Raw genomic sequence first — 27,824 nt, forward strand, 5'->3', positions numbered from 1 at the left:
AAGACGGAGGGCACCTGGGCAAATGCCTTGCTCTCACACTCACGTCTAGCAATTCTTTCTTAGGCTGCAGGCCAGTATTCTTACCCCCCATTTCTCTGACAAACTAAGGCTTGAGAAGGAAAGATGGCATTTTTGTTGTTGTTAATCCTCACTGAGGATATTTTTCCCATTGATTTTTTAGAGAGAGTAGGAGAGAGGGAGAGAGAAATATCAGTGTGACAGAGACACATTGATCGGTTGCATCCTGCACACGCCCCAAGTGGGGCTGGGGATCGAACTTGCAACCCAGTCATGTGCCCTTGACCAGGAATCCAACCTGTGACCCTTTAGTTCGCAGGCGGACGCTCTAACCACTGAGTCACACTGGCCGGGGCAAAAGATGGTGTTTTAACCCCCCAGCCAGTGAGCCCAGGCGGTGAGGCCAGCCTTCACACCCAGAGCTGGCTCCTGAGCACCTACTGTGGACGGGGCGGTAGGAGTCCCCTCTGCCCTGTGCGGGTGGCCAGTATCTTGTCAAACCTCTCACTGCCTGACCTTCCCTTCTCCCTCTAGGACGATCCCCTCACAAATCTGAACACGGCCTTCGACGTGGCAGAGAAGTACCTGGACATCCCCAAGATGTTGGATGCCGAAGGTACAGGCGCTTTCTTTCTGGGCCCCCACCGCTTCTCCCATGTGCACCCAGTGGCCAAGAGGGGTGGGCCCCGGCAGGCTGAGGCGGGAAGGGAGAGGCCTGGTCTGTGGGGTCGGTCACCTGTGTGTCGGGGACCCCACAGTTCCCTGAGGTTTGGAGGAAGAGGTGACAGCTGGAGCTGAAGGCCGTTTCTTCATCGAAGGATGGCTCTCATCTCTGTCTTGGAGTCAGGGAGTGGGTGCCGGGGTGGAGCGTGGTGGTCTTTCGCTGTAGGGAAGGGAAAACTTCTTTTTCCTCTACCCTCCTAACTTCTCCAGCTTGGGCCGTGTCAATTAGACTGCCACTGAGATGAACAAGAGAAAAGCAAACAAGTTTATTAACACGTGTGCTACACACACACACACACACACACACACACTAACCCCGGTGGGTGTCTGTATGCACACCTAACTTTGTAAGGGAAGGTGGGGGAAGGCCGGACGGACACTTAGGGAAAAGCAAGTGACTTTTTGGGACAATGAATGGCCCTTTCAGAGACCAGATGGGCGATGTGCTAGTTTGTGGCAGTGTCTGTCTGTGTGGGGCTGTTTTCAAATACATACGAAAGCAGAGAGGTAAGTACAGTGACCTTCCATATACCTGTCATCCAGACAGAACAATTCCTGAGATTTTGTTTTATTTTTTCTTTTCCTTTTTTGTTCTCTTTGTTGAAATGTTTTACAGCAAATGCCAGACGTCACAGTGTTTCATTGCTGCATACTTCGGACTGTGTACCTTCAACATGTGGCTTTAAAATATATTTAATTTTTTACAGAGAGGAAGGGAGAGGGATAGAGAGTTAGGAACATCGATGAGAGAGAGAGACATCCATCAGCTGCCTCCTGCACACCCCCTACTGGGAATGTGCCCGCAACCAAGGTACATGCCCTTGACCGGAATCGAACCTGGGACCCTTCAGTCCTCAGGCCAACGCTCTATCCACTGAGCCAAATTGGTCAGGACCCCATCGTCTCTTTTTAGAGTTGATTTGTTTAAATGAGGATCCAACCAAGGTCTGCACATGGCAATTAGTTATTCTATTTCTTATGCCTTTTCTAATCTGTAGCACTGTCACCCTCCCTCCTCCTTTTATTTCTGCCCCTGGACTTGCTGCAGAGCTGGCCCAGCTGGCCCCTGCCAGGTTTCTCTCTCGGGGTTCGCTGCCTGCTTCCTCGGGGCACCGTTTCATTCCTCGGCCTTTCGTATTCCTGTAAGGCAGCGGTTCTCCACCTGTGGGTCGTGACCCTTTGGGGGTCGAATGACCCTTTCACAGGGGTCGCCTAAGACCATCGGAAAACACATATATACTTACATACTGTTTTTGTGATTAATCACTATGCTTTAATTATGTTCACTTTGTAACAATGAAATTGGGGGTCACCACAACATGAGGAACTGTATTAAAGGGTCGCGGCTTTAGGAAGTTCGAGAACCACTGCCATAAGTGGAAGCCGATGCCAGAAGCTGGTAGATTCAGGCTCAGCAAGATGCTTGGTGATTCGGTGAGCCTCCCGCCAAGGAGGTGTCCCTCCTATTCACCAGCTCTAACTCCAGGTTTTTCTTGACAGACATCGTGGGGACCGCCCGACCGGATGAGAAAGCCATCATGACTTACGTGTCCAGCTTCTACCATGCCTTCTCTGGCGCCCAGAAGGTACTGGAGGCCCCCACTCCTTCCTTGCCCAGCACACCTCATGCCAGACCCCAAGCCACGCCCTCCTGCCCGCCCCCACCTCCCTGGCGACAGGGTCAGGATGGTCCGTCTCGTTGGTAGAGTGAGCTCCTGGTGCCGACGTCGTGTGTTCTTGCTCTACCCTCCCACCCTGCACCTGTGCTCTCATCTTTCTGCTTCTCTGAGAAAACTGGGTACGAGCTCACATTCTGGGACCCAGACAGCGGTCTTCAGCAGGAAGGGCTGCGTGGGTGCAATCAGCCAGGGTGGCCCTGGAAGGCACAGTGGGCAGCATGCCCTCTGGCCCCACCTCGGTTGGAGCAGGGCGTCCCTTGAGAGGGAGACGCGGGGAGGTGCCTCCTGTCCTCACTGACCTGTTGGCAGAGGTGTCAGGAAGCCCCCACCTTTCTCCCGCGTGGACACGATTTGGCAGATCTGTGCACGGCCCCTGGGGCTTTGGTGCTTCCTCCCGTATCCTGCCGGGGACCTCCCGTATCATGCAGGGGCACTCTGCTCTGTGTTCCTGGACACAAGCACAGTCCCATGGAGGGAAGTAGGGAGGGAGGAGCTTCGAATCCCTTCGAGTGTCCTGGCCCAGTTTTGCTCCGGGAGGCCTGAGGCTAAGGTCCCGCGGTGCCTGCTCCGCACTGCACCAGGCCGCACACGGAGGGTGTCATTCACGTGCAGACGTGGAAGACATGAGTGCTCCCCTGACCACGCTTGGTCAGCAGCAGGAGCCCTCTCCCAGGCCCCTCGCAGGCAGGACCCGGAAGCACAACATCCAGGTTGCCGTGGACATGGGACCACAGGCTTGGCCTGCACGGCTTTGGGCCGTGGACCTGTCATGTGCTCCAGCAAATTCCCCGTCTTCGGCACGGCGTCCGAGTGACCCATCCTGACACGCATGACGGGGCGCTCCCCCTCTGCCCCCCTCTGCCCAGTCTGCCCCGATGCTCTCCCTCCCTTGTCTCAGCCTTGCTCTCCCCACCCCATGCCCCTTCTCCTCTTTCCATCTCATTTCCCCTCTCTCTGCCATTGCCTCACTCCTGTCTGTCTGGTGTTCTCTCTGTCCCCCCTGCGATGGGGTGTGTTCTGTGCTGCTGCTGCCCACTGTCTCCTCAACCTCTTCTCCTTCTCTGTGCAGATGTGTGGGCACGCTAAGGAGGGATGGGAAGGCCATGTGACCTAATGTTTCATGTCACTGCCGCCCCTTCTCGGGTGCGCAGAAGGTGAGCTCTCCCTCAGCCTCACCCACGCTCCCTGCCCGTCTTCTCATCCTCCGGGTACCCCGGGCGCAGCTTCACGGGGCAGGGCGCTCTCCGAACTGTGCCCAGGACACTTGAAGATTCCAGAGGCTCTGTTGGCCGCCGGCATCCCTGTCCCTACACGCTGGGCACAGTGGGCGTCACAGCCCGGAAGGAAGCCTGTGGTTTCAGCTCCCGCCCTGGACAGGAGCCCTTATCCCAGCAGCACAGCTCTTGGCTCTGCTTCCTGTCTGTTCCCATAAGTCCCCAGGCCCCCTTCGCTTCTCCCTCCCTCCTCCCCACTGAGGCCAGACATCCTCTCAAATAGTCCAGCGGCCAGGGCAGCCAGAAGCCTTCCTGCCTTCTCCCTGGTGTCCAGGCCGGAGGCACAGAGCCCTGCCTGACCCTTCCCACCAGGCCCGCCACGGGCAGTGGGGCAGCTGCACACTGCACAAGAGGGCCTGTGTGCACCGTAGACAATGCAGATCGCAAGGTGTGTCACTAGAATCCCGCAGACGGCAGTAAAAATGCCTTCTCACATAGTCCCTATGACAGTGTTCCAGCAAAGATGCCTCGAGGAAGAGGTGCCTTTAAAAAAATTACACAGAGGCACCATCCATTCCTGGCCTGGACGGGCACCCAAGGCTCCCCCCCTTCCTTCCAGGCCTCACTGGCGCTGACGGAGACGGAGGCGCCCTCCAGGTGCCCGGCCCTCCCAGGATGCCCAGCCCTTGCAGCCTCTCCTCTGGCCTGCCTCTCGCTTCCTCTTTCGCTTTGTCCCACCTCTGCTGCTGCTCGCTCTCATCAATTTCTTCCAGCCCCTCGGACCCCCCACCTTTTAGCCGGGATGTGAGCAGCAGTGATCTGCTTGCCTCAGGGGACTCCCCGCCCTGGTAACCACAGACAGTCTGGCTGCCTGTGTCCAGGGCTCGGCTGAGCTCTCCTTCCTCCTTCTCTCCTCCTCCAGGGGTTCCATCTGGGCTTCACGCCAGTTGACACTGGCCTTCCCTGTCTCTGAAGCCTTCCCTGTGTCCTGGCTGGTGATAACGCTTGGGAGGAGTGTGTGTGTGTGTGTGTGTGTGTGTGGCAGCCTGCTTTCCTCCCTCCCAGATCTCATACACCTACCTCCACCCCTCATCCCTCTCGCTCCTTCCTGTTGCAACCATTTCACGCTCCTTTTGTTCACGTCTGAGGACAAGGCCCCCAGCTGGGCGGAGGGGGAGTGGCAGTGGGGGTGGCGGTGTTCCTCTCACGTCCTGGGTCAGGGCCTCGCCCAGAGTCGCCCCTCACCACTTCCCAGGCTCAGGCAGCTAGCTGCTTGGAACGAAGCAGGCCACGGGCGGGCATCCTCCTCTCTGCGGAGGAAGGAGGCGTCCTTCAGACTCACACACCCTGTCCTGACGGACTCCCTGTCTGGAGCCAACGTGGGGAAGTCTGCCGAAACCATGCCTGCTGCCCTCCCTCCCCTCCCCTGTCTTTCTCTTGTCAAGCCTTGGACAGTGGAACTAGAAAGGCAGCAGAGGCAAATGCATGCCTGCACGTGTGTGTGCACGTGTGTGCGAGGTAGCAGTACGTGTACCCACACAGGTGAGTGGCATGCAAGTGTGCGTGGTGGATTTTCCTAGTCAGATGAGGACCGACTTTAGTTTGAACCATTGGCTTTGGTTCTCATTCTTCCTCGGCTCTCCTCTCCTCTTCCCTGTAGGGGTTTAGAATGGGCAGGCAACACGCCGATTCTGTTGATGCAGTTTGTGAAGCTTTTAAGTTCATGGTCATGGTCTAGTGGGAACTGTCTCTGAGAAACTCCCCTTTCAGGCTCGAGCTGTAGGTGTTTCTGGATGCTTTTAGGAGATACTGTTTGCATCCTCCATTTGCCTGTCAGTTGCTTTATTTACTGTTGTGAATCGTCTAGGGCAGCGGTTCTCAACCTGTGGGTCGCGACCCCTTTGGCGGTCGAACAACCCTTTCACAGGGGTGGCCTAAGACCATCCTGCATATCAGATATTTACATGACGATTCATAACAGTAGCCACATCACAGTTATGAAGTAGCAACGAAAATCATTTTATGGTTGGGTCACAACATGAGGAACTGTATTTAAAGGCCAGAAGGTTGAGAACCACTGTCCTAGGGGAAGAAACCCCCAGCTGCCCTGAAGGAATTCATGGTCCATCTGGGAAAACCCTTAATAAAAGGAGTCAGGATGGCTGCTGTGTAGCCAGCGCTCCGCTCGGCTGCAGACCTGTGGGGGCTGCAGGACCGAGATTGTTGAGCAGGAAACACTTGAGCTTGAGTCTTAGGGTCAAATAGGAGCCCTCAAGCGAAAGGCTCAGGGAGGTGGGAAGGGCAGCCTGTGCTGCTGGGGAAGGTGGTCACCGCTTGTGCCAAAGCTTCCAGGGGTGACAGGGCTGCCTGCAAGAGGGGAGCACGTTAGTGTTGGTCTGGGCCCCGTCCCTCTGCTGGAGCAGGGACCGCAGCGGGGACAGGGCTGAGCTGCTGTGCGCCCGCTCACCTCGGTCTGGGGGACGCCCTGGCAGGACACCAGGGCGGGTGCTGACTTGGGAGGAAGGAAGTAGGCAATTCTAGTTAAATTTGGGAAATGTCTGACTGGAAATGTCACAGATGAGGTCTTTGTGGCGTTCGTGTGAATCTGTGGTCCGTGGGCCATGCGTGTGTCATTTGGCCACATGGTTTGACGTCACCATCGTTGAGGACGGTTCCTCTGCCGGCAGAGTAGCTGTTCTCAGAGCAGCGCTTGGCTGGGCCCAGCTGAGGCTGTCATTTGGGATCTCTAAGGACCCCGGGAATCATGGCCCATGCTTTCTAGAAAATAACTCTAATGTAAAACCAAACACATGACTGCGTTAGATAAGATAGTGCAGCTTAGATGGGTCATGAAAATGGAAATTAGGAAAGGTACACAGATTTCCACAGCCTTTTCCCTTGGCCTTTGCAAGTCATCTGTCTGGCTGTTCTCTCAGACACTTTCTCAGCCCATCGGACCTGTGTGGGTCCCTTCTGTCACCATCGGGAAGAGCTGAGCATTCTGCTGCTTGGTCCCATTCCCTCTCAGCCTGAAGCCGACTCTGGGGCTGCTTCGGTTTCCGAGTTCCTCGGGGGATGAGCCGCTCTTCCCTGGAACAAATCTCTCTGAGCTTCTGACCTAGAGCAGGCTCTTTAAGAGGTGGTGGGTGCCTCCTTCCTAAATACCCGCCTGGGGTTCCTGTAGCCACGGCAGAGAAAAGCTAGAGCACCAGGAAGTTGGGGAGGCCCGGTCCCACCCTCAGGGGTTTCTCTCGCCTTTCACTCCAGGGTTATGCCCTGGAGGCCTTACCAAGTCTGTCCGTCCCTGCTGGTCTCTCTGACCTCCTGGCTGGGAGGGTGGGTGAGGGAACCCTTCTCCACACAGGGACCCGCGTGCGAGCAGGTGTAACCCATCACCTCCCGGCTCCTGCAGGGCTGCCTGCCTGCTTGTTGGGGGAGGAATTGGGCAGGGAGAGCGAGGGAGGGTCAGAGTTTGGAGATTGTGCCTGTCATTTTCTCTAAAGTCAAATCTGGATTCCAGCCTGCTTCCTGGTAGCAGTGTGTGTGTGTGTGTGTGTGTGTGTGTGTGTGTAGGTGGGGCAGGGGGGGTGGGGGCAGGCTGTCCCTCAAGGAGGAGACCATAGTTTGCAGGTGGGCTATTGCCTTTTCTAAAGAAAGGCCCTTTTTGTTCCATGATGTCCATGCTTTGTTCCCAGAGGCAGGCTTCCTGGTTAGAGTGATGGGTTTTCTTAGTCTGCCTCCCCTGGCGAGGCCAGCCTGGGGGGAGGGGTGGGGGGAGGGGAGCAGGCTGAGAGGAGGGCTTGGGCCTTGTAAAAAGTCCCCAGGAGGCCCACGTGGGAACTCCCCCAGACTTCGTCCAAAAGGAGCCCCCTTTGACTCCGGAATCGCCAGCAGGCTCTGAGGGATGGGCAAGACTCCCGAGGCTCCTAGGGCCTGTCTCCCAAAACCCTACAGACGCAGGCATCACTCAGTCTGCCAGCGTGATAAACGGACACATGAAGTTTATAACTGGAGCCCAGGGTTTCAAGATGAATGAGGAGGATACGAGGTTAAGGAGGAGCGTTATCCCTGAAATATCACAGCGGTGGCTGCTGTTCGCCTATGATGAGTGGCCCCTAACCCCCGATGCTTCCTTTCCTGCTTGGTCAGCACGCTGGGCAGGGGTCTGTGTAGCTCCCCGAGTTCTCACCCATCAGCACAGAGCAGAGGACTGTCCTCCCTCGGGTCGCCTGCCCTGGCCCTCCAGGGAGGTGGCCCCAGTGACTTCAGGCAGATCGCTGTCCCCAGCCAGCCTGTGGGCATGCCAGCCTGGTTCCCGGGACCCTGCTGTCTCACAGGGGTCCCCGGGGCCCCGTCTTCTGGGACAGGCTCCAGGAAGGAATTTCCCTCTTTGTCAGCTCTTGGGATTCCCCAGGGGTACTTGTAGTTCCTCCAAAGGAAAGACACCAAACGGGAGTTTTGTGTGTGAAGTGCACAGAATTGGGTGGGGAGGCAGGGAATGAGGGTCTAGAACAGCGGTTCTCAACCTGTGGGTCGCGACCCCTTTGGGGGTCGAACGACCCTTTCACAGGGGTCGCCTAAGACCATCGGAAAACACATATATAATTACATATTGTTTTTGTGATTAATCACTATGCTTTAATTATGTTCAATTTGTAACAATGAAAATACATCCTGCATATCAGATATTTACATTATGATTCACAACAGTAGCAAAATTACAGTTATGTAGTAGCAACGAAAATAATTTTATGGTTGGGGGTCACCACAACATGAGGAACTGTATTAAAGGGTTGCAGCATTAGGAAGGTTGAGAACCACTGGTCTAGAATGTAACTCCTTCCCTTAGTTTCTTTTTCTTTTCCTCCCTCAGTTTCTTGAGACCAAAGGGCCCTTAACTCCCCCTCTGACCATTCCCTCCTGGGGGAGGCTCCCCGCCCCCCCACACCGCCTCCAACACTCCCACACCCCCACCCCCGTTCTGACAGCTCGCCCCGGAGAGTGCAGTCTCGACTTTGAGCTTGAAAGGACATTTGTGATGCTCTCACTCTGCCCCCTCACATACACATCCCAGCACGGTCCCCTATAGGGCATGTGGTTTAGTGGGCGTATGTCGTATTTCAAAAGTTCTGCAAGGAAAAAACGTTTACATTTTCTTAGTCATTCCTTCCCAATTCCAATTCCTCCCTCATTCTCAGGAAGTTCTGCCTTATGCCTACCCTCAGTCTGTCTTGCTGCATTGAAACCCATTTTGTCTTGTTCATCAATCGGTTGTGAGGTCCCATCCTTCTACAGCCCTTAAGCCTTGGTCATCCATCAGCAGGGTCACACTTCTCCGGGGCCACGCGATACTTATCTGTCTTCTCACAGGCTGTCTTCCTTTCTATCCCAGGGCCCCCAAAACGCTTGTGTTCCCCTCCCTCGCACAAGAACACAGCTGAATTAAAAAGATCTCCTGAGCGGAGCGTATTAGGAGCGCCTGGCCCTGCCGGTGCCCCCACGGCCGGAGGAGGCAGCGTCTCCCCGGGGTCCCTGGGCCTTTGGGCGTGGTTGCCATTCAGGCCCTTTCGTTCCTCCGGCTGCCGAGCCCACGCGGGTGTCTGCGTGCCCAGCTCTCCGTGCCCTGTGTGCTTAGCTTCCAGAGGTGCCAGGCCTCCTCCTGGGCGTCCTGCTCAGGCTGAGCTGATCCGAAGTCTTGCCCTTCGTGCCGTCGTGGGTCCTTCTGTTCTCTCTAAAGCGCTTTGAACTTCGGGCCAGGAGCCTTGGGAGGCTCTGCAGGGAGAGGCCCAGGGCTTCTCAGTCCGCACTTCCTCCAGGATGCCCCGGTTTGAATTCCGGCATCTCCAAGATCCTGGCAAATCCAGCCTGGGATCCCGAGCCTTGGGATCCAGGGCCGCACTTGGAATTCCAGGATGGGCATGAAATCACCTCGCCGGCTGGCCTGAGCCTTTTGATTGTATTAGTCAGCGGGTTAGTTTCTTCCCAATGTGTTTGTTGGGTCTCAAACTCAGGCCCTTCTTCAGGGGCCTAGGTCAGCCACCAGGACCTCTAGCCAGCATCCCTGACCCATGGGACTGAGCCTGGGCTGGCAGAGAGGATGGTAAGGAGGGGTGAGGTGGTGAACTCGAAGTCTCGGGAGCTGGCAGGGTGGGAGGGGCGTTGTCGGCGCCCGTGCGCCCCGGGTACTCCTGCTCCTAGTGGCTGACCGTGCCCCCTTTGTCCTGTTGCCAGGCGGAGACAGCAGCCAATCGTATCTGCAAGGTGCTGGCCGTCAACCAGGAGAATGAACAGCTCATGGAAGACTACGAGAAGCTGGCCAGTGATGTGGGTACCCATGGGTTCCCTGGCCCCAGCAAGGCCCTGCCACCCCACCCCAAGGGAGGAGGGAGCCCCAGAACCTGTACCTTCAAATCCATCCCTGGAGCACAGTCCCGGGCTGGGTGTAGTCCGCAACCCCAGCACAGCTGCCCGGGGAAGTGTGGGCTCCTCTCTACCCTCCCACAAGCAGAGAGGGGCTCGGGGGCCAATCCCTGGGCTTCAGAGAGCGAGAGAGTCCCCGGCTTTTCCTGTGGCCAGCAGTGAGCCTGGGCGATCCCTTCACCTCTGTGGGTCTTGGTTTTCTCACTTGCCACGTGAGACTTGAGCAAAGGGGTCTCAGAGGCTTTCCAGCCGGTGTCTGTTCTGTGAGTGTCACTTAAACTGGAAGAGGAGCAGATCCGGTGCCGGGGGTAGGGGCTGCGGATAGGTGGGTGCCGGCTCAGGCTGGCTTCGTGGCTGGGCCCACCCAGGGCACAGGAAGGGGCAGGGCCGCGTTTGCTCTTCTGCCATTGACCACATTTGAGTTTTAAGGTTTCACCTGCTTCTTCCTTAAAAGCATTCAGCTTTCTGAACACTCAGCCCCACCCCTTGGTGCATCGGCTCTCCAGCATCGCAAGACCCCAAGTTCCGGGGCCCGAGTGCCTGGGGGTGGTCACTGCTCACCATTCCAGCTGGTGACCTTGGCAAGTCACATAGCCTCCAGGGCCTTGGTCACCTCCTCCATAACCGGGGGTGGGTGGAGACTCATAGCCATCAACCCCGCAGGATTGTTCAGGTGATTGAGTTCGGGAGACGTGCCTGGCACCTTGCAGCTGATCAGTATATGTCCTGCCCCCACCTCCACTGCTCCTCCCTCACGTCAAGGGAAACAACCCAGTCCCTGTCCTGCCGGTGCCCCAGGAGCCAGTTGTTCTCCTTTGTGTCAGGGACCACGTTCTAGAATCCTAGAAGGTCATGATCAAGGACCTCAGGGGACAACGGTTAACCCTGCCCATGGTATAGACGAGGAAACTGAGGCCCGGCCAGGCAGTAGACCTAGAACCAGAACTCAGTCTCCTGCTCTTAGGCGAGCCATCTTCCCCCAGGCCTGGCTCTTCCCTGGGCAGAGCAGGGAGGCTGTGGTGCCGGCTGGGAGTTAACACACCTCAGTGGCCAGGGTTCATGAAGCCCAGGTTCTCAGAGGGACCGGCCTGGAACCTGCCCTCGGCCTGGGCGTGGCCTAGCGGGTAGTTGGGAAAAGTGCTGTTGGGAGAGACACTTGCCAGCGCCTCCTGTATGGGAGGGACTTCGGAGGAGAGGGGCGCCGGCCCTTGTCCCTCCCTCCCTCCTGCATCTTCACGCCCCGACCCTCCCCCAGCTGCTGGAGTGGATCCGCCGCACCATCCCGTGGCTGGAGAACCGGGCGCCCGAGAACACCATGCAGGCCATGCAGCAGAAGCTGGAGGACTTCCGCGACTACCGGCGCCTGCACAAGCCGCCCAAGGTGCAGGAGAAGTGCCAGCTGGAGATCAACTTCAACACGCTGCAGACCAAGCTGCGCCTCAGCAACCGGCCCGCCTTCATGCCCTCCGAGGGCAGGATGGTCTCGGTGAGCCAGGGGGCCAGCCCAGGTCCCACCGATCGGCCTCCGTCCCTGAGCTGCTCCCACGCGGCGCTGTGGCCGGGCCCGGCCTGCACACACTGCCTCAGAATCATTGCTCCTCCAGGTTGCCCGCCAGGCTCCACCTGCACTCAGATGGGGGGCGGCTTCTCTCCCCGGGGAGCCTCTTGCTCCTGACCTTTCCAGGCCAGACTTGTCCTTCCAGACCCCTAACATCCACCCCGGACTCCCAGGGACTGCCAGCTTCCCACCCCTCAAAAATCATCTTTGCAAACAGAATGTCTCTTGACATATTGACCCAAAAGGGGCATAATTCAGTAGTGATAGATAATCTTTTTCAAATTTTTAATTGATTGATTTGAGAGAGAGAGAGAAACATTGATTTGTTGTCCCCCTAATTTTGTATTCATTGGTTGATTCTTGCATGTGCCCTGACTGGAGATCGAACCCACAACCTTGGCGTATGGGGATGATGCTCTAACCAACTGAGCTACCCAGCTAGGGCCTGATAAAGATAATGTTTACTTCCATGGACTCTTGTTTAAGCACTTAAAAAAACAGCACATTTATTACCTTAAACAAGTAACAGATTTCCGTGGTAGGCTTCTTTCTAAGATAACAAATAAGCAAAATTCAGAAACTAGAAATTAGCTATAATCTTATGACCCCATATTAACTTAAAAAATTGGAGGGGGGAGAGATTCTTTTAGTCTTCAAGGGGAACCTAAAGCATGTTTATTTAATAAACTGCTCTTTTAAAAAAGCTAACATTGTGACCAGGTTTCCATGTCATTATGACATATATGTCACTTTATATGTTATTTCTCCATACTCTGGAGGATGGGGGAGGGGGAGATTTTATAAGCCAGAGACATATGTAAAAGAAACTTCAAAAATCCACCAGGGCAGAGCTTTGGCCCTTTAAAATGGAAGAAACGAGAAGACCTGGGCACATAAAGCAGGAAGGAGGGAATGGGCAAACCCTGGAAACGGCGCTGGAAGGAGGCGGGATCCCAGGAAATCGGAGCGAGGATAAAGGCCCCTGACGTGTTTGCTGTTAGGAAAATTGTGGTCCTTTATGGGTTCCAGGCTGAATCAGCGCTTTTAGGCGGCCAGAACCAGTGCTGGCCAGAGGGCCTGTGCAAGTTAGGAAAAGTAGCGCCCCTCCTCCAAACCCTTTGGGCAGATGCAGCCAGGCCCCGGGCACAGGCACATGGTGGGGACCCAGTGAGGGATTCGAGTGGCTCGCAGGCCAGGTTCAGCCCATCGCTGCCTCGCCCAGCGGGCTCATGGTAACTAGAGGGTGGCCCTGTTGCTGGTTCTCTGTCTAAAGAGCTATGGGTTTGTGTTCAGCATGTACTGTCCTCAGACTCGTTGCCCAGGTCAGGGTCCCTGCAGGCTCCAGGCTACTTCCCAGAGCCCTTGAGCGATCCAGAAACGTGATGAATCCTGTTGGAAGTCAGTCCTGGGACCACAGAAGGCCTTGGGCTCAGTGGCCATGTGGACTCGGACCCCCGTTCCCTGCCCAGGAGCCCAGGGCAATACCCATGGGGATGGGTGGGGGCGGGTGGGGATGGCCGGACACGGCCAAGATGGGGAAGAGGCTCCTGGAAGGCTTGGAGCAGCTGTGGGCATCTTGGCGACCCGGTGGGGTGACCGTGCACCTTCCATCCCCGCAGGATATTAACAATGCCTGGGGCTGCCTGGAGCAGGCGGAGAAGGGCTATGAGGAGTGGCTGCTGAACGAGATCCGGAGGCTGGAGAGGCTCGACCACCTGGCGGAGAAGTTCCGGCAGAAGGCTTCCATCCACGAGGCCTGGACAGATGGTGAGGCAGCCCAGCCATCCGCACAACTCTCTTCTCTTGCTTTGTTGGTTTCGTTCTCTCTGACTAGGGCTTTGGCTTTAGGCACGTTCGGTTGCCCCAGTGTTCTCATCTGTAAAGTGGGGGTGATAGTAGCGCCCGTCCGCTCCGTTTACGAGGATGAAGTGAACTAGTACGTATGAAGCAGCGAGAGAAGTTCCTGGCGTGGTACAGAGCTAGGCCTGTTGCTGATAGTTCAGGCCACCGCAGTGATGTCCCCGAGGCGGGGAGGTTGGGGTTCGAATCCCGACCCTGCCACCTAGAAGCAGTGTCAGTTTAGCCCTGCGACTTGACGCCCAGGTCTCCCTTCCTCATCAGGACCGCGCAGGTGATGCTGTGCCCTCCTGGGTCCGTTTCCTGGGGCTGCTGCAGCAAAGCGACACACGCGGGGTTGACACCACAGAGGTTCTGCCACAGCTGAGGGCGCTCGGAGTGAATTGAGTGGCGGCAGGGTTGCTTCCCTGCGCCCAGTCCTCGGGTCTGGTGGTTGGCAGCAGTCCTGGAATTCCTTGCCTTGTTTCACTCCCTGTGCCTCTGGCTTCGCTTGGCAGTTCCTCTCTGTGTCTCTGACTGAGTCTCCCTCTCCTTTTTCTAATGAAAGCACCATCGTTGGATTGGGGCCGCCCTGGTCCATAAGGACCTCATCTTAACCAAATACATCTGCAAAGACCCTCGTTCCAAATATGGTCAGATTCCGAGGTCTGGGTGGACCTGAGTTTTGGGGGGGCACCATTCAACCCAGGCCAGCCCCTCATAGGGTTGTTGTCGCTTAACATTTCATGGCACCTGGGTCACATCAGGAGATGGTAGCCCTGCGCATTTCCCCTCCAGCCTTCCCTCCTCCTGCTTCTGCCTCCAGTTTAAAGAAGCAGAGCCCTTGCTTTGCTGCCTGTGTCTCCATTACTGTAGCCCGGAGGCACTCGGGCTGTGTGTGTGTGATTGGCAGCTAAGGTTCACTCCAGAGAGAAAATCTTACCTGGGATAGTCTTTTCCTCAGAACCTGGGCTGCGGTGGAGCGGGGAATGCAGTTGCCCAAATCTTAGGACCCCGAGACTGTGTCAGCTAGAGCCCCCGGGGCAGACCCCATTGGCCAGTGGAGCTCAGTGCTCAGACTTCCCCACTCAGCTCTGTTATGCCCTCATCCTTAAGCGAGAGACCAGAGGGACGGCCACACCCCATGGCCACTTGGGAGTGGCTTGGCTTGGAGGGGATAGGAGTGTGCTGGACTCAGTCAAGGGGGGTGGCTTCAGCTCCCTGTTGTAGGTACCCATGCTGGGCTTTGTGCACTGCAGGTACGGAGTTATTTACCCGGCGTGGATGGTGCAGAGTAGAGGGGGATGGCTGAGGCTGTACTCTTCACCTACGTGCTTCTGTCATGTCCTCTCATGGAACAGCTCAGAGCAAGGCACAGAGCAGGAACCACCCTGGGGGCTTGGCAGCACCAATCAGGGCACGAGTTGTGCTGGCATGCCGGCACAGCCGGACGCAGCAATCGGCCACGTGGACTCATTCATGCCTAAGGATGTATTGCCCGCTGACCCGGGAGTTCCATTTCTTGAGACTGCCTAAAGAATTAACCCTAAGTGTGGGGAAATCTCGTGTCTGGAGATGTTTGTGGTGAGACCATCTGCAATACGTCGTGTGAGCTGAGGGGTCCGTCGACCACAGTAGGTGGTTCAGCCACTTGGCGGGATGTACAGCCGCCCCAGCGGCCCCGGTGAAGACTGGGGCTAAGGTAGACACTCGATGACGTGCTGCTGCTGATCTCAGAAGCAGGAAGCGTAACTTATATACACCCCGTGGTGTTACCACATCATCATAAAGGAAAGACTGAAAGGCGGAGATAACTAGGTTCCTCTGTAATGTTTTGTATTGTTATATTATTTGTACTTAAAGGAAGGAGTAGAGGGAAGGAAAGAAATGCCGCATTGGGCACAGCCCTGGCCTCGCAGCCCAGCCTTCTTTGCCGAGAGGGCTGAGCATCCATGATGGGCGCAAGCACGGGGTGGGCGGCCAGGCCAGGTCCCTCCCCGTCCTGTGCTAGTCACTTCACAAGGCAGCTGGGAACCTCATCTGAGAGTCCTGAGAGGTCGTAGGTCATTCCATTTTCCTCCCGGGAAACAGAAACCCAAGAAGTGCAAGTCCTGCCCGCCCCTAAAGAGAGAGGGCAGTGCGTTTGATGGTCGAAGGAGGCCCTGGCCATTGGTGAATGCACTGTGCCTGGACACGCTGACCACACTGGGAGTAATTAAGGGGGGGGTCCCTGCAGCGCTGGAGAAACTATAAAATGGGGTACCCCTTATGCTTGGCTTGTTTTTTCCTATTATGCCACATTGTTTTCTGCTGTCCATAAAATTAATGTTATGCCCCACACGTGCCCCCATAGTCCGGCATAGCCTCGTATGTAACCACTTCTGATGCCGCCCCACCATTCATGCTCCGTGGAGAACAGCCGCTTTCCGGCCGGGCCCCTTAGCGGAATAACCCGGTTTCTCACCCTGCAGAAGATTGATCACTGTACAGTGGGCATCCCCGGGGGGGGTGCACCCCTGGAACGGGAGCCCCTGGGGCCCTGAGGGGTGCGCCCCGGCCTTAGCTCATCTTTCTGGGCTCAGGCAAAGAGGCCATGCTGCAGCAGAAGGATTACGAGACGGCCACCCTGTCGGAGATCAAGGCCCTGCTCAAGAAGCACGAGGCCTTTGAGAGCGACCTGGCTGCCCACCAGGACCGCGTGGAGCAGATCGCCGCCATTGCACAGGAGCTCAAGTAAGCGTGGCCTGGCCAGGGGCTGCGGGGCTGTGGGGCTGCGGGAGATGGGCGCTGAGGCCCTGATGCGTGAGGGGGTGGGACAGCCTGGTGCCTGGGCAGGAGGTCGTCCCCACATGTCACAGGCCTCAGGCCTTACCTGTCACTAGGGCAGGACCAGAGGGTGACCCATCTTGGCTCTGAGTTCTCCCGGCCTCGGTGGCTACAGGTGCAGACTGGCATGGCCTCCAGCTGAGGTTGGGTGGGGACCTTATAGAGGAGGACGGGCCTTCTTTGGCCTTCTCCCGGTGGTCTCCGGAAAGCAAGGAGTTGGAAGGTTGGGAGGGGCGCCTGGGGGGTCTAGATGCAGCGAGCACACCTGGCCTTCCAGCACCCCTGGTGCCCCAGCCTCATGAGGAGACCAGGCCACACAGGGAGCCTGGGCCGCCTGACTCTTCCTGTCTCTTCCCTCCCAGTGAGCTGGACTATTACGACTCACCCAGTGTCAACGCCCGGTGCCAAAAGATCTGCGACCAGTGGGACAATCTAGGGGCCCTAACTCAGAAGCGGAGGGAAGCCCTGGAGGTGAGGGCCCGAGGGAGGCGGGGGCCTGCTCCTGCAGCCTGCCTGCCCCTTCCTGCTCCGTGACTCCCTTTGCTGCGGGCAAGAATGCTCCACGGGGCCCCTCAGACCTCGCCCAGCCATGGCCTGAGTGCGGAAGGCTCACACGGGCACCGCGTTTGGGCTTTGCTTTGTGGAGATGCTTCCTTTCCGGCCCTAAACCAGAGCTCATCCCCCTGGTGTGGTGCCCAGAGACAGCCTGTTCTTTCTGCCTGAGTTAGCCCGGTGCTCCCAGACCTGGGCCACTTGGGGCTGGCCAGGAGGATCTTGGGGAGAGGGGAGGGATTCTGGAGATGACTCTGCTAACATGTCCCTACCCCTGCCCATTCGGCACTCCTAGCGGACAGAAAAACTTCTGGAAACCATAGACCAGTTGTACTTGGAGTATGCCAAGCGGGCTGCGCCCTTCAACAACTGGATGGAGGGGGCCATGGAGGACCTGCAGGACACCTTCATCGTGCACACCATCGAGGAGATCCAGGTGGGTGCAGCCCCCCTCGCCCCCGGTGGCCGGCTCCCCAGCCGTCCTTGGCCCACACCCTGGCAGGCCCACTCCTGCAGGCTGTCCTTGCAGAGAGAGGACTGAGGACAGCATCCCAAGGGTGTCATAGATTGGAAACCTTTGCATTGTATTTATTCTGATTGGGTGACATATGAAAGATGAGAAAGTTGTGCTGGAAGTTCATGCTCCTATCCCCTGTCCCCCAGAGCGCCTCCCCAGAGGAAAGCAGTATGGCCACACAGTCTCTGCATATGCAAGCAAATATATTTATTCACAGTCTCCTCCACACCCTTTTCTTATATAAAATAGCTTTTATAATAGACTGTATTTTGGATCTTCTTTATTTATTTATTGTTAATCCTCACTGGAGGCTATTTTTTCCATTGATTTTTATTTAAAAAAAAATATTTTTATTGATTTCAGAGAGGAAGGGAGAGGGAGAAAGAGATAAGAAACATCAGTGATGAGAGAGAGTCATTGATCAGCCGCACCCTGCACGCCCCACACTGGGGATGGAGCCCGCACCTGGGGCATGTGCCCTGACCAGGAATCGAACTGTGACCTCAGGTGTTCACAGGTTGATGCTCAGCCACTGAGCCACACCAGTAGAGCTTTTCCATTGATTTTTAGAGAGAGTGGAAGAGAGCGAGGAAGAGAGAGAGAGAGAGGGGGGTGGGGGGGGAGGGAGAAAGAGAGAGAGAAAGAGAAACATCAGTGTGAGAGAGACACATTCATTGGTTGTGTTCTGCATGGGCCCTGACCGGGGCTGGGAAGCTAGCCTGTGATCCTTCAGTGTGTGGGCCAACACTAACCACTGAGCACACCGGCCAGGGCTTGAACCTTGATGCTTAATTTAACAGACACCTTGGAGCTTGTTGCATATCATTAAACAGCTTCCTTTTTCTTTTATACAGCTGCACGGGTTAGATTGCAAGGGCTTTTGCAAAGCGCTGAGGAAGCCTGTGTTGGGGGAGGTCACCGGGGAGCAGGCCTTGGGGCACTCCTTGTTCCTGACCTGACTGTGGGGTGGTAAGCGCCCTGAGGTCGCTGCTGACTTCACCAGCCCGAGCAGGAAGCTACTGCTTTGATGGCTCTGCCTTCACCTTCCCTGGCCAGCCTGGCCCTCTTGGTTCTGAGCCATGATAATCCTCGGTTGACGGCTTCAGGCCTCCGGGGGCCCTTCCACCCACCTCTGCTCTGGGACCTGCAGGGCTGCCTTTGGTCATCTGGCCCATGGGAGGCACCAGCCCCTCCAGTCATTGTTCTTCTCCTGCATCCCCATCTCTGTCCAGGGACTGACCACAGCGCATGAGCAGTTCAAGGCCACCCTCCCGGATGCCGACAAGGAGCGCCTGGCCATCCTGGGTATCCACAACGAGGTGTCCAAGATTGTCCAGACCTACCACGTCAACATGGCAGGCACCAATCCCTACACCACCATCACGCCTCAGGAGATCAACGGCAAATGGGACCATGTGAGTCCAAGGGCTGGACTGGGCATTGGTTGAGCTATTGTACGTTTCATAAAGGCAGGGATTTTTTTGTCCCTTTTTTGGTTGGTTGATTTTTATTTCAGTGTTTCTTGTTATTGTCACATAGTCAAAATTGTCAAGTTAATGAATGACTGAACGTCTAGAGCCGGCCAATATCTTTGCTCCTGTGTGTTACTGACTGGCTCTTCCCTCCTTGGGTCCTCCTTTTCGTCGGAAGTGTGGGGCAGGCAGATGGCCCATCCCCAATGTCCCATGGTTGTTCCTGCCCCAGGTGCGGCAACTGGTGCCTCGGAGGGACCAGGCCCTGACGGAGGAGCATGCCCGCCAGCAGCACAATGAGAGGCTACGCAAACAGTTCGGGGCACAGGCCAACGTCATTGGGCCCTGGATCCAGACCAAGATGGAGGTGGGTCCCATCGTGGGAGGCAGGAATGAGGCTCCCACCCCCTCCCTCCCCGCTCCCAGCCAGACAGGCTTGCCTTGTCTCCTCCCAGGCGCGACCTGTGGCGGGCTGTGGGTCCTGAGCCCGTGACTGGTCTGCTGCCCCACAGAGGGTATGGAGCTCATGCAAGGGAGCTGGGGGCTGGTCCCAGTGTCTGGTCTTTTATTTTTTAATATTTATTTATTTATAAATACATATTGATTGATTTCAAAGAGGAAGGGAGAGGGAGAAAGAGCCAGAAACATCAATGATAAGAGAGAATCATTGATCAGCTGCCTTGAGCCAAGACCCACACAGGGCACCACTAAAGTCCCATGAGAAAGTCCCACAGCAGGATCAGTGCCTGGGTGGCTGACTTGTGGCTTACCTGGCTGACCAGGTCTCTTCCTTCATTATCCCTGCACCTAAGCAATGAGTTTGGTCAAGGAGGATGGTCTTCCCAGAGAGAGAACTGAACCTCAGGCAAGCGCGGCACTTTTCGCTGAATTGTGTGGGCCAGGTTGGGGCGGGGGCTGTAGATCAGGGAGGGTTACCTCTTGGGTTAGAGCATGGTGTCCCTCTCAGTTCCTAGAGGGCAGAGCCCAGGTTGAGTTCACAACTGTGTCTCCCCTATGCCCCCCCCCTTCCCCACCTGCTTATCTCACTGTGCATAGTAGGTGCTCAGGAAACATTTCATTTGCTGTATTGATGTGAGTGCACAGAATGCTTTCACAGAGTTTGCTTATATGGACGAAGGGTCACCAGAAATGGGGATTAGGCCTGGCTCACAGATGGGTGGGGTTGCGGTGGGCTGCGGTGGGCATCTGAGGTGGAGAACACAAGAGCAAGGTCCCTGAGGTGGGTGGAGGGGCGGGGTTTCATCCACTGATAGTGCGTGTCCCACTGCTGTGCTGCTCTTTCCGTGCCAAGGAGCACACGCGCTGACTGTGTCCAGCTCCGGGCTGACTAAGTACCCAGTGGGCTCTCAGGCCCTGGGGTGGGAACCAAGAATCACCTGAGCGTTTGGCCAGTGGCATGGGGGCCCCAGTCTCCACCCCAGGGGCATGGAGTGGGGTGGTCTGACCAGGGCCTCCTTCCCGGGTGAGCAGGAGATCGGGAGGATCTCCATCGAGATGCACGGGACCCTGGAGGACCAGCTCAGCCACCTGCGACAGTACGAGAAGAGCATCATCAACTACAAGCCCAAGATCGACCAGCTGGAGGGCGACCACCAGCTCATCCAGGAGGCGCTCATCTTCGACAACAAGCACACCAACTACACCATGGAGGTGGGTGTCTGGGCCCTGGTGCTCTGGGGGGAAGCCCGGTCCCCTTCCATTCCCCTTCCTGGGCCGGGGCAGGGGGAGGCTGTCATCTTCCCCGGAAACTGGCCATAATAGGATCAACTCTTGCTTTGGGGTGAGGAGGCACTCGCTCCTCACCCCGGAAGCTCTGGGCCTTCAGTGCTTTCTGGGTTTCCCAAGGAGCTTGTTGACATGCAGATTTCCAGACTCTGCCTCCGGAATTCACTGGGTCTGGGTGGGGCTCAGGAATCTAAATTTTTAACAAGCCCCCCCCCCCCCCCCCCCCCAGTGATTCTGATGCTGGTCTCCAAACACTGCCTTAGGTACCTGCATTCTGAATGCTTACTTATGTTGACCATGAAAGCACCTGTGTGTAGTTCTGGAGTTGGATATTCAAAGAATTACCTAATTTTTTAGCCTTTAATCCTTCCCACTACCAAATTTCCCCTCCTTCCTGTCCGACCCACGCTGGCGGTCCTGGCTGGTCTCTGCTGTCCCAGGCAGAAGCCACCACCCTGCCTGCACTTGCCCCTCATCCTGTGGCTCCTCTGTCCTGGAACCTGGTTCTGGTTCCCCTGCCTCTGCTGACACTGCATCGCACGGAAGGCCGGTTTGGTCGCGTGGACCGTTCGATGGCCAGGGGAAGGGGTGGCGGGCAGCCTGTCCTGACCGGCCCCTTGTCCGCATCCAGCACATCCGCGTGGGCTGGGAGCAGCTCCTCACCACCATCGCCAGGACCATCAACGAGGTGGAGAACCAGATCCTGACCCGGGACGCCAAGGGCATCAGCCAGGAGCAGATGAACGAGTTCCGGGCCTCCTTCAACCACTTCGACCGGGTGAGAGCCCCCCCTGCACGTGCTTAGAGCAGCCCCAGCCCCTGCCCCAGGGCCCTGGAGGGCACTGCCCCAGGTGTGGGCAGCCGAGCTGGATCCAGATCCTGGGCAGGTGAGGAGGAGGGGGAAGGAGGCAGCACCTGCCAGCAGCCTGCCCTACTCCGCATTGCACGATGCCAGCCTTAGAAAGCCAGTCCTCCTGTCCCATGAGCCTCTCTGCTTTTCTGGAGAGACAGCTCAGATCATGGGTGGAGAAAGGACCCTTGACCCCTGACCTTTGCTCTCAGCTTCAGCCCTTGAGAGCAAGGCTGCCATAGCCTCATGGGAAGGCCTTTTGCCTCTGGCTGTAGGGACCTTCCCTTGCCTTTGGCTCAGGACAGAGAAATGGGGGCTTCCTCCTGCCCCACCCACCCCCTGGCACAGAGTTGTCAGTGCTGGGTGCCCCTCCCAGTGCCCCGGGGCTTCGGGATGACCACATGGGAGGGGAGGGAGCATGGGGTTAGGTGCTGCCCACCACCCTGCCCGACTGGGTGAAGCCCTCCTGGAAACTGGGGTGGGGCATCGGGCTGGAGGCGGGCTGGGCACTTGTGGGGGCTTCTCACCCCCGTGGCTCATTGTGCTCCCTCCTGGCCTGCTTCCTGGAGCAGGGCTGCGTGTGCCGGGGAGAGGGCACCCTCGGGACCGTGTCCGTGTGTCTAACCATGTGCACTTTTATTTCCCTCCTCCCCCACCCTGTCCACCCTCCACCTTCTCTATCCGCATGCCTTCGTCCCTGTGTCTCCCTCACATGCCACCCTCCCCTGGGGCATGGCCCACCCCTCCCCTCACGGCCTCCACCTCCCTGGCACCGCATGGCTCGCTGCCTGACGCACGGCGGCCCCAGGATCACTCCGGCACGCTGGGTCCCGAGGAGTTCAAAGCCTGCCTCATCAGCTTGGGTTATGATATTGCCAACGACCCCCAGGTACTCGCCTCCTGCATGGAGCACGCTCAGGGGTGGCATCCGGGGCAAGAAATAATGCGTATTTCTCCTTTTTCTCTTCTCTGTCTGTCTGGATCTCCCCGTCTCCCTTCCCTGTGGGCCCTGGGGCTCACCCTCTCCTGCTGTCCTCGCCTGGCCCGCGTCGGGCTCCTCCCACTACTTCGACCTCTGACTCTGCCCTCGGTTCTTTCCTGGGAACCTGCTCGGTGCCCGCCTCCTCTCCTCGCCGTTCTCCATCCTGTGGACGGACCTTTGCATCTCCCTGCTCTGTCTTCCTCCTTCCTGGACATTTTCCCTGGATGTGCTTTACATCTACTCCTCCTTTATTCCTCTCCCTTTCCTGACCCCGAAACCAAACACCTCGCCCTCCCCTCCGGCCATCTGTGCCCTGTCTTCCTTGTGTCTCGATGCCACTGTCCCTACAGAAGAAGACAGGCATGATGGACACGGATGATTTCCGAGCCTGCCTGATCTCCATGGGTTACAACATGGTAATGTAAACCCCACCCTCTGTCCCGGCGAGGGGCAGCCAGCTGGCCGCAGGGGCCACGTCCTCGCCGTGGCAGTCTGGATGCCCTCAGGCCAGGGCTGCCCTCCCCAGAGGGGGCTCAAGGCTCTGGTCCTCCGGAAAGATGCAGCTTGAAGGCAGGGCCCAGCCCCGGGCCTGTGTGTCCTGGAGGCCTGGCTGTCCCACCGTCTGTGCCAGTTTACCTTCTGGTACTCACTGTGGACATAGGCTTTCTCACTCCCACGTGGACGGCTGGGCCGAACTGAGGCTAGCAGAAGGACTGCTGGTTTGCGCATTCTGGTACGAGGCATGGAGAGTTCTGCCATTTCCCTGTGATGGCCAGCCGAGCCTGCCGCCGCTCTGCATTGCTCAGGCTCCTCCCCAGTCTTCTCAGCTGTCTGTCCTCGTGCAGGCCATCAGAGCAGGGCAGGGCCTTAGCGGGGCAGCCAGGTGACTCCTGGGCCATGCAAAGTGCAGAACGTTGGGCTGCCCAGCACAGGAGTGAGACCTGGGCTTTTGGAGCAGCGAGCCCAGGACTAAATCCCAGCTCCACCATCACCAGCTTGGGGGCCTGGATGAGGCCAGGGGACCCTGCAGGGCTGTTGTAAAGGTTACATGAAGGAATTTACAAATCCCAGCACTGCTCCCTACTGCTGGCTGTGTGACCTTGGACAAGTCACTGAGCCTCTCTGGGCTGCACGTTTCTCATCTGGAAACCTGATGGAAGTAAACACCTGCCTTATGTGGCTGTGGTGAGGGTTAAGTGACCTAAAATATGCACAGCACTTGGAACAGTGCCTGGGATGTAATATGGCTGTGTGGGTGGAGCTGCTGCTGTTGTCATTGTCATTATTATCAGCATTATCATGGTTGGCTCCAAGGGGAGCCGGGCATGGGTAGGGGTGGGAGCCCTGAGCGGGGTCTTCACTGTTGGGTGTGGTGAAGAGGCTCCTCATGCCCCCAGCACAGCCCAGGTCGTGCCTCCTCTTACAGCCACAGGCTCCCCGAGCCGCCGGGCTCCAGGTCCGTGCGGAGTCTCAGCAGGCGGTGTGGCTCAGAGGCTGACAGGCCTGGGTGGCTCTTCTCTCCAGGGAGAGGCAGAATTTGCCCGAATCATGAGCATTGTGGACCCCAACCGCCTGGGGGTAGTGACATTCCAGGCCTTCATCGACTTCATGTCCCGGGAGACGGCCGACACAGACACAGCAGACCAAGTCATGGCTTCCTTCAAGATCCTGGCCGGCGACAAGGTGCGTCTGCTGGGGGGTGGGTGCCCTGCCCGGGTGGCAGGCCCTGGCTGGGCGCTAACCTGCGGGAAGGTCGTGAGCACCTCCACTGCCCTTCAGGGCCCCGCCCGGTCCCACCGTGCGGACGTAGACATGCGTGTGCGGAATGCCCCGTGTATATCCGGGACGGGAGGGGCTGGCGGGGCGGCCCGGGTGCAGTGACGCTCTCCCCGCAGAACTACATCACGGTGGACGAGCTGCGCCGGGAGCTGCCGCCGGACCAGGCCGAGTACTGCATCGCGCGGATGGCCCCCTACAGCGGCCCCGACGCCGTGCCCGGTGCTCTGGACTACATGTCCTTCTCCACGGCACTCTACGGCGAGAGTGACCTCTAACCCGCCCGCCCAGCGCCCTCACCCTGCCCTGCCCGCCCTGCTCCTCCGCTGCCCCCTCCCTCCCGCCTCCTGAGCTGGGACCCGCGTGGCCTCCGGCCGCCCTGCCCGCCAAGTGACAGTTTACAAAATTATTTTCTGCAAAAAAAAAAAAGAAAAAAAGTTATGTTAAAAAAAGTAAAAAAAGCAAAACAAAAAAACCGCATATTTTATTATAGAAAAGTATTTTTTTTCTCCACCAGACTTAAATGGAAAAGAGGAAGAATTAACTATTTGCACCAAAATGTTTTGTTTTGTGACATAGGAAAAGAACCAAGCACAATGTTATATTCCATCCTTTTTATCGATTTTTTTTTTCTATCTGTTCCATCTGCTGTATTCATTTCTCCAGTCTCATGTCCACCTTGATGTGGGAAAGGGGAGGGGGGGGTTAATCTTGTCGAAAGGCACATTGGTGCCTGTGTGTTTGCTAGCTCACTGTCCATGAAGATATTTTATGATATTAAAGAAAATCTTTTGAAATGGCTGTGTTTTAAGGAAGAGAATTTATGTGGCTGGTCTCATTTTTAAGTCCAGAGGTGTGGTTGAGCTCCTCATCAGCGCACTTTATTTTATTTTAATACTGCCCATTAAAAATGGTCAGGGATAAAATTGGAGTCTGGACAACCTTGCTATTGCTTGGCACGGACAAATTAAAGCAACAGTGCTCCACTGGCAGCTCATGGCTTGCTCCTTGCTGTATTCCAGGAGAGAGAGAGAGAGAGTGTGTGTGTGTGTTGGGGTGGGGGTAGGGGGGCTGTTCAAGGATGGTATGGGGCACCTGTCATACTCCTAGCGTATTTTTGACCCTGGTGCATTCAGCCTTGTTGCACTGCAGTTTCTTCATTTGTTTCCCACAACATCAGACAGCTCTGTGATACCTGTATGCCCCCATTCCTCTCATTTTTGCCATCAGACAAATTGAGTGGTCTCAGTAAAGGTCCTCTCACCCCCTGCTATTCAACATGTCCCATAGACAGCAGCTGTCCAGCGTCACCTGGGAGTTGATTGGAAATGCAGATCCTCAGGCCTCACCCAGACCTTCTGAATCAGAATTTGCTTTAAAAAAAAAGAAATATATATATATATATATATATATATATATATATATATATATATATATATATATATATATATTGATTTTTAGAGAGGGAGAAACATCGATGAGAGAGCAGAACATTGACCAGCTGCCTCTTGCATGCCCCCTACTGGGGATGGAGCACACAATCCTGGCATGTGCCCTCACCAAGAAGCAAACCAGCAACCTTTTGGTGCATGGGAGGATGCCCAACCAGCTGAGCCATACCAGCCAGGGCAGCACCTGCTTTTTAAACAAGATCCCAGGGGATCTGGGTGCACTGGCTCTAGCTTCTCCTGTTTTTCCTCCTCACCTATCTCTCCCCGAAGCTATCGATGATGTAAATAATAATAGTGCAGTGGGGTACAGAAATATAAATTAGCAGCTGAAGCCATAGGTCTGTGTTCCCGTTATGGCTGTGTCTACGAGTTAAAACAGTTTAGTGTAGCAGTTACAGGGAGCTGGGGCTGGGGTCTGCCTTTGCCAACATGGGGAAAGCACCACCACCCTCTTAGGTATCCAGGGGAAGGTCAACACATTGAGCTCCTAGAATGTTAGTACATAGAAATGTTAGCTGTGGTCAATCTTACTTTAAGTTTCAAGGGGTTCTGTTGAAGAATCTCTTAGAGAACCTTTAACATGACCTGTCCCCTCATTTAAGAAAATGAAGACTTGGTCCTGGCCAAGGTAGTTCAGTTGATTAGAATGTCGCCCCTGATAACGCCAAGGTTGAGGGTTTGATCCCGGTCAGGGCACGTACAAGAATCAACCAATGAATGCATAAATAAGCGGAACAACAAATCAATGTTTCTCTCTCAAATCAATAAACTTTAAAGAAAGGAGGATGAAGATTAAACCAGAACGTACTGAACTGGGGCCAACCATGATAGTCTTTGGAGTGAGGCCCTCTTGCTGAGGAATTAGTTCAGTAAGTTTCTGGAATACCAACTGTCCTGGGAAAGGGCCCAGGCAAGGGGGCTGCTCAGGAGGAAGGACATGGGGAGATGTTAGCATTTGCTTTGGGAAGGATTTGTATAGGTTTTACCTATAGAAGGTAAAATGTCTAGTCAATGCCCATAGTGGATCTTCTGTGGCTATAGCTCCCCACAGCACAGGCCAGAGCCTGGTCCCAGATCAGAGTCTGTGGGAGGAGGTCCATCCCCGAGATCCCTTGTTAAGCTACTGACATGCAAGTCCAACCGAGGGCCGGGGGTTACAGGGGTTGAGGAGAGGGGGAAATGGTTCCAACCAGAAGGTTGCCTAAAACTAAGGTATAAGCACATTACATACCTCAATTGTCAGAGGTGTGAGCAATCGGCCTCCCTCAGTGCTCACTTAAAAAGAATGTGCAATAGTCGTTAGAATGGAAATGGGTTTGCATTCTACAATTGTCAGAGAGATGCAGTTGAGTTTCTCAGTGTCCAAGGGTGTTTATATGTGTGCAAATGACTATAGTTACTTTAAATAAATTTTCAATCTGTTAAAGAGGTAAAAATTTGTCCTGGCCTGTGTGGCTCAGTTGGGTGACGGCCCATGCATTGAAGGTTGCTGGTTTGATTCCTGGTCAGGGCACATGCCTGGGTTGTGGGTTCCATTCCTGGTAGGGGGTGTGCAGGAGGCAGCCGATCCATGTTCCACTTTCATATCGACATTTCTTTCTATCTCCCTTCCTCTCTCTCTAAAAATCAAGACAAAATCTAAAAAACAAAAAAAGAAAAGGAAGAAAGAAAAGGTAAAAGCTTAAAAATTTGTTTCTAAAGTTTTAAGGCCAGGCACATTTTGTTATACTGATAACGTATTTTTTTTTCTGTAAAAACAACTCTGCTTGTCCTAATTAGTCACACATTTAACACATTAAAGGCCCCCAATTAAGCCCATTTGCAAACATCATTAAATTCCTTTTAAATATTTTAAACATATTTCCAAGTTTTAATAAATCTTTCCAGGACATCAGACTGCCAGCCCAGGCAAGATTCAAATCCAAGCAGCAAAGTCTTGCTCAGTCCAAGGCAATTGAAATATTATAAATGTAGAAAATCAGGTTCTCTGGAGCAGTTCAAAGCTTTTCGAAGTTTACTGACAATTCTCCAATACCCCCAAAATTAGAATTGCACACTAATTTCAATTACACATTTCAGATGAAAACCACAAAGCTGATACAAGCCAGGTTCTCTTAACGTGTCCAAGCACCCTAAATTATTCCACTGGTTGCCATGATGTGTACAAAATCATGCACCAAAGTATTAGTAGTAAGAGTTTGGTT

The 27,824-nt window shown here is 55.6% G+C and overlaps 1 protein-coding gene across 5 annotated transcripts in view; it reads left to right on the forward strand.

Annotated features, from left to right (window-relative positions):
- The window catches only part of ACTN1 (actinin alpha 1), a 91,678-nt gene extending 66,708 nt beyond the window's left edge, over positions 1-24,970 (forward strand). The window contains exons 7-22 of one of the 5 annotated variants that reach the window (XM_059692338.1): positions 553-634; positions 2,242-2,327; positions 9,866-9,958; positions 11,310-11,540; positions 13,232-13,379; positions 16,031-16,181; positions 16,637-16,745; positions 17,122-17,262; positions 18,576-18,758; positions 19,048-19,182; positions 19,875-19,907; positions 20,307-20,486; positions 21,193-21,339; positions 22,220-22,300; positions 23,918-24,076; positions 24,289-24,970. In XM_059692338.1, the coding sequence (XP_059548321.1) occupies positions 553-634; positions 2,242-2,327; positions 9,866-9,958; positions 11,310-11,540; positions 13,232-13,379; positions 16,031-16,181; positions 16,637-16,745; positions 17,122-17,262; positions 18,576-18,758; positions 19,048-19,182; positions 19,875-19,907; positions 20,307-20,486; positions 21,193-21,339; positions 22,220-22,300; positions 23,918-24,076; positions 24,289-24,447 (2,118 nt within the window). In that variant the 3' untranslated portion in view covers positions 24,448-24,970. Of the gene's footprint in view, positions 1-552; positions 635-2,241; positions 2,328-9,865; positions 9,959-11,309; positions 11,541-13,231; positions 13,380-16,030; positions 16,182-16,636; positions 16,746-17,121; positions 17,263-18,575; positions 18,759-19,047; positions 19,183-19,874; positions 19,908-20,306; positions 20,487-21,192; positions 21,340-22,219; positions 22,301-22,743; positions 22,810-23,917; positions 24,077-24,288 lie in introns of all 5 variants that reach the window. The other 4 variants (XM_059692348.1, XM_059692376.1, XM_059692358.1 and 1 more) reach the window with 4 other exon arrangements.
- The last annotated feature ends 2,854 nt before the right edge of the window (positions 24,971-27,824 follow it).

The sequence above is a fragment of the Myotis daubentonii genome, chromosome 1 (genome assembly GCF_963259705.1).
Source record: "Myotis daubentonii chromosome 1, mMyoDau2.1, whole genome shotgun sequence".
In the NCBI taxonomy this organism is placed as follows: domain Eukaryota; kingdom Metazoa; phylum Chordata; class Mammalia; order Chiroptera; family Vespertilionidae; genus Myotis; species Myotis daubentonii.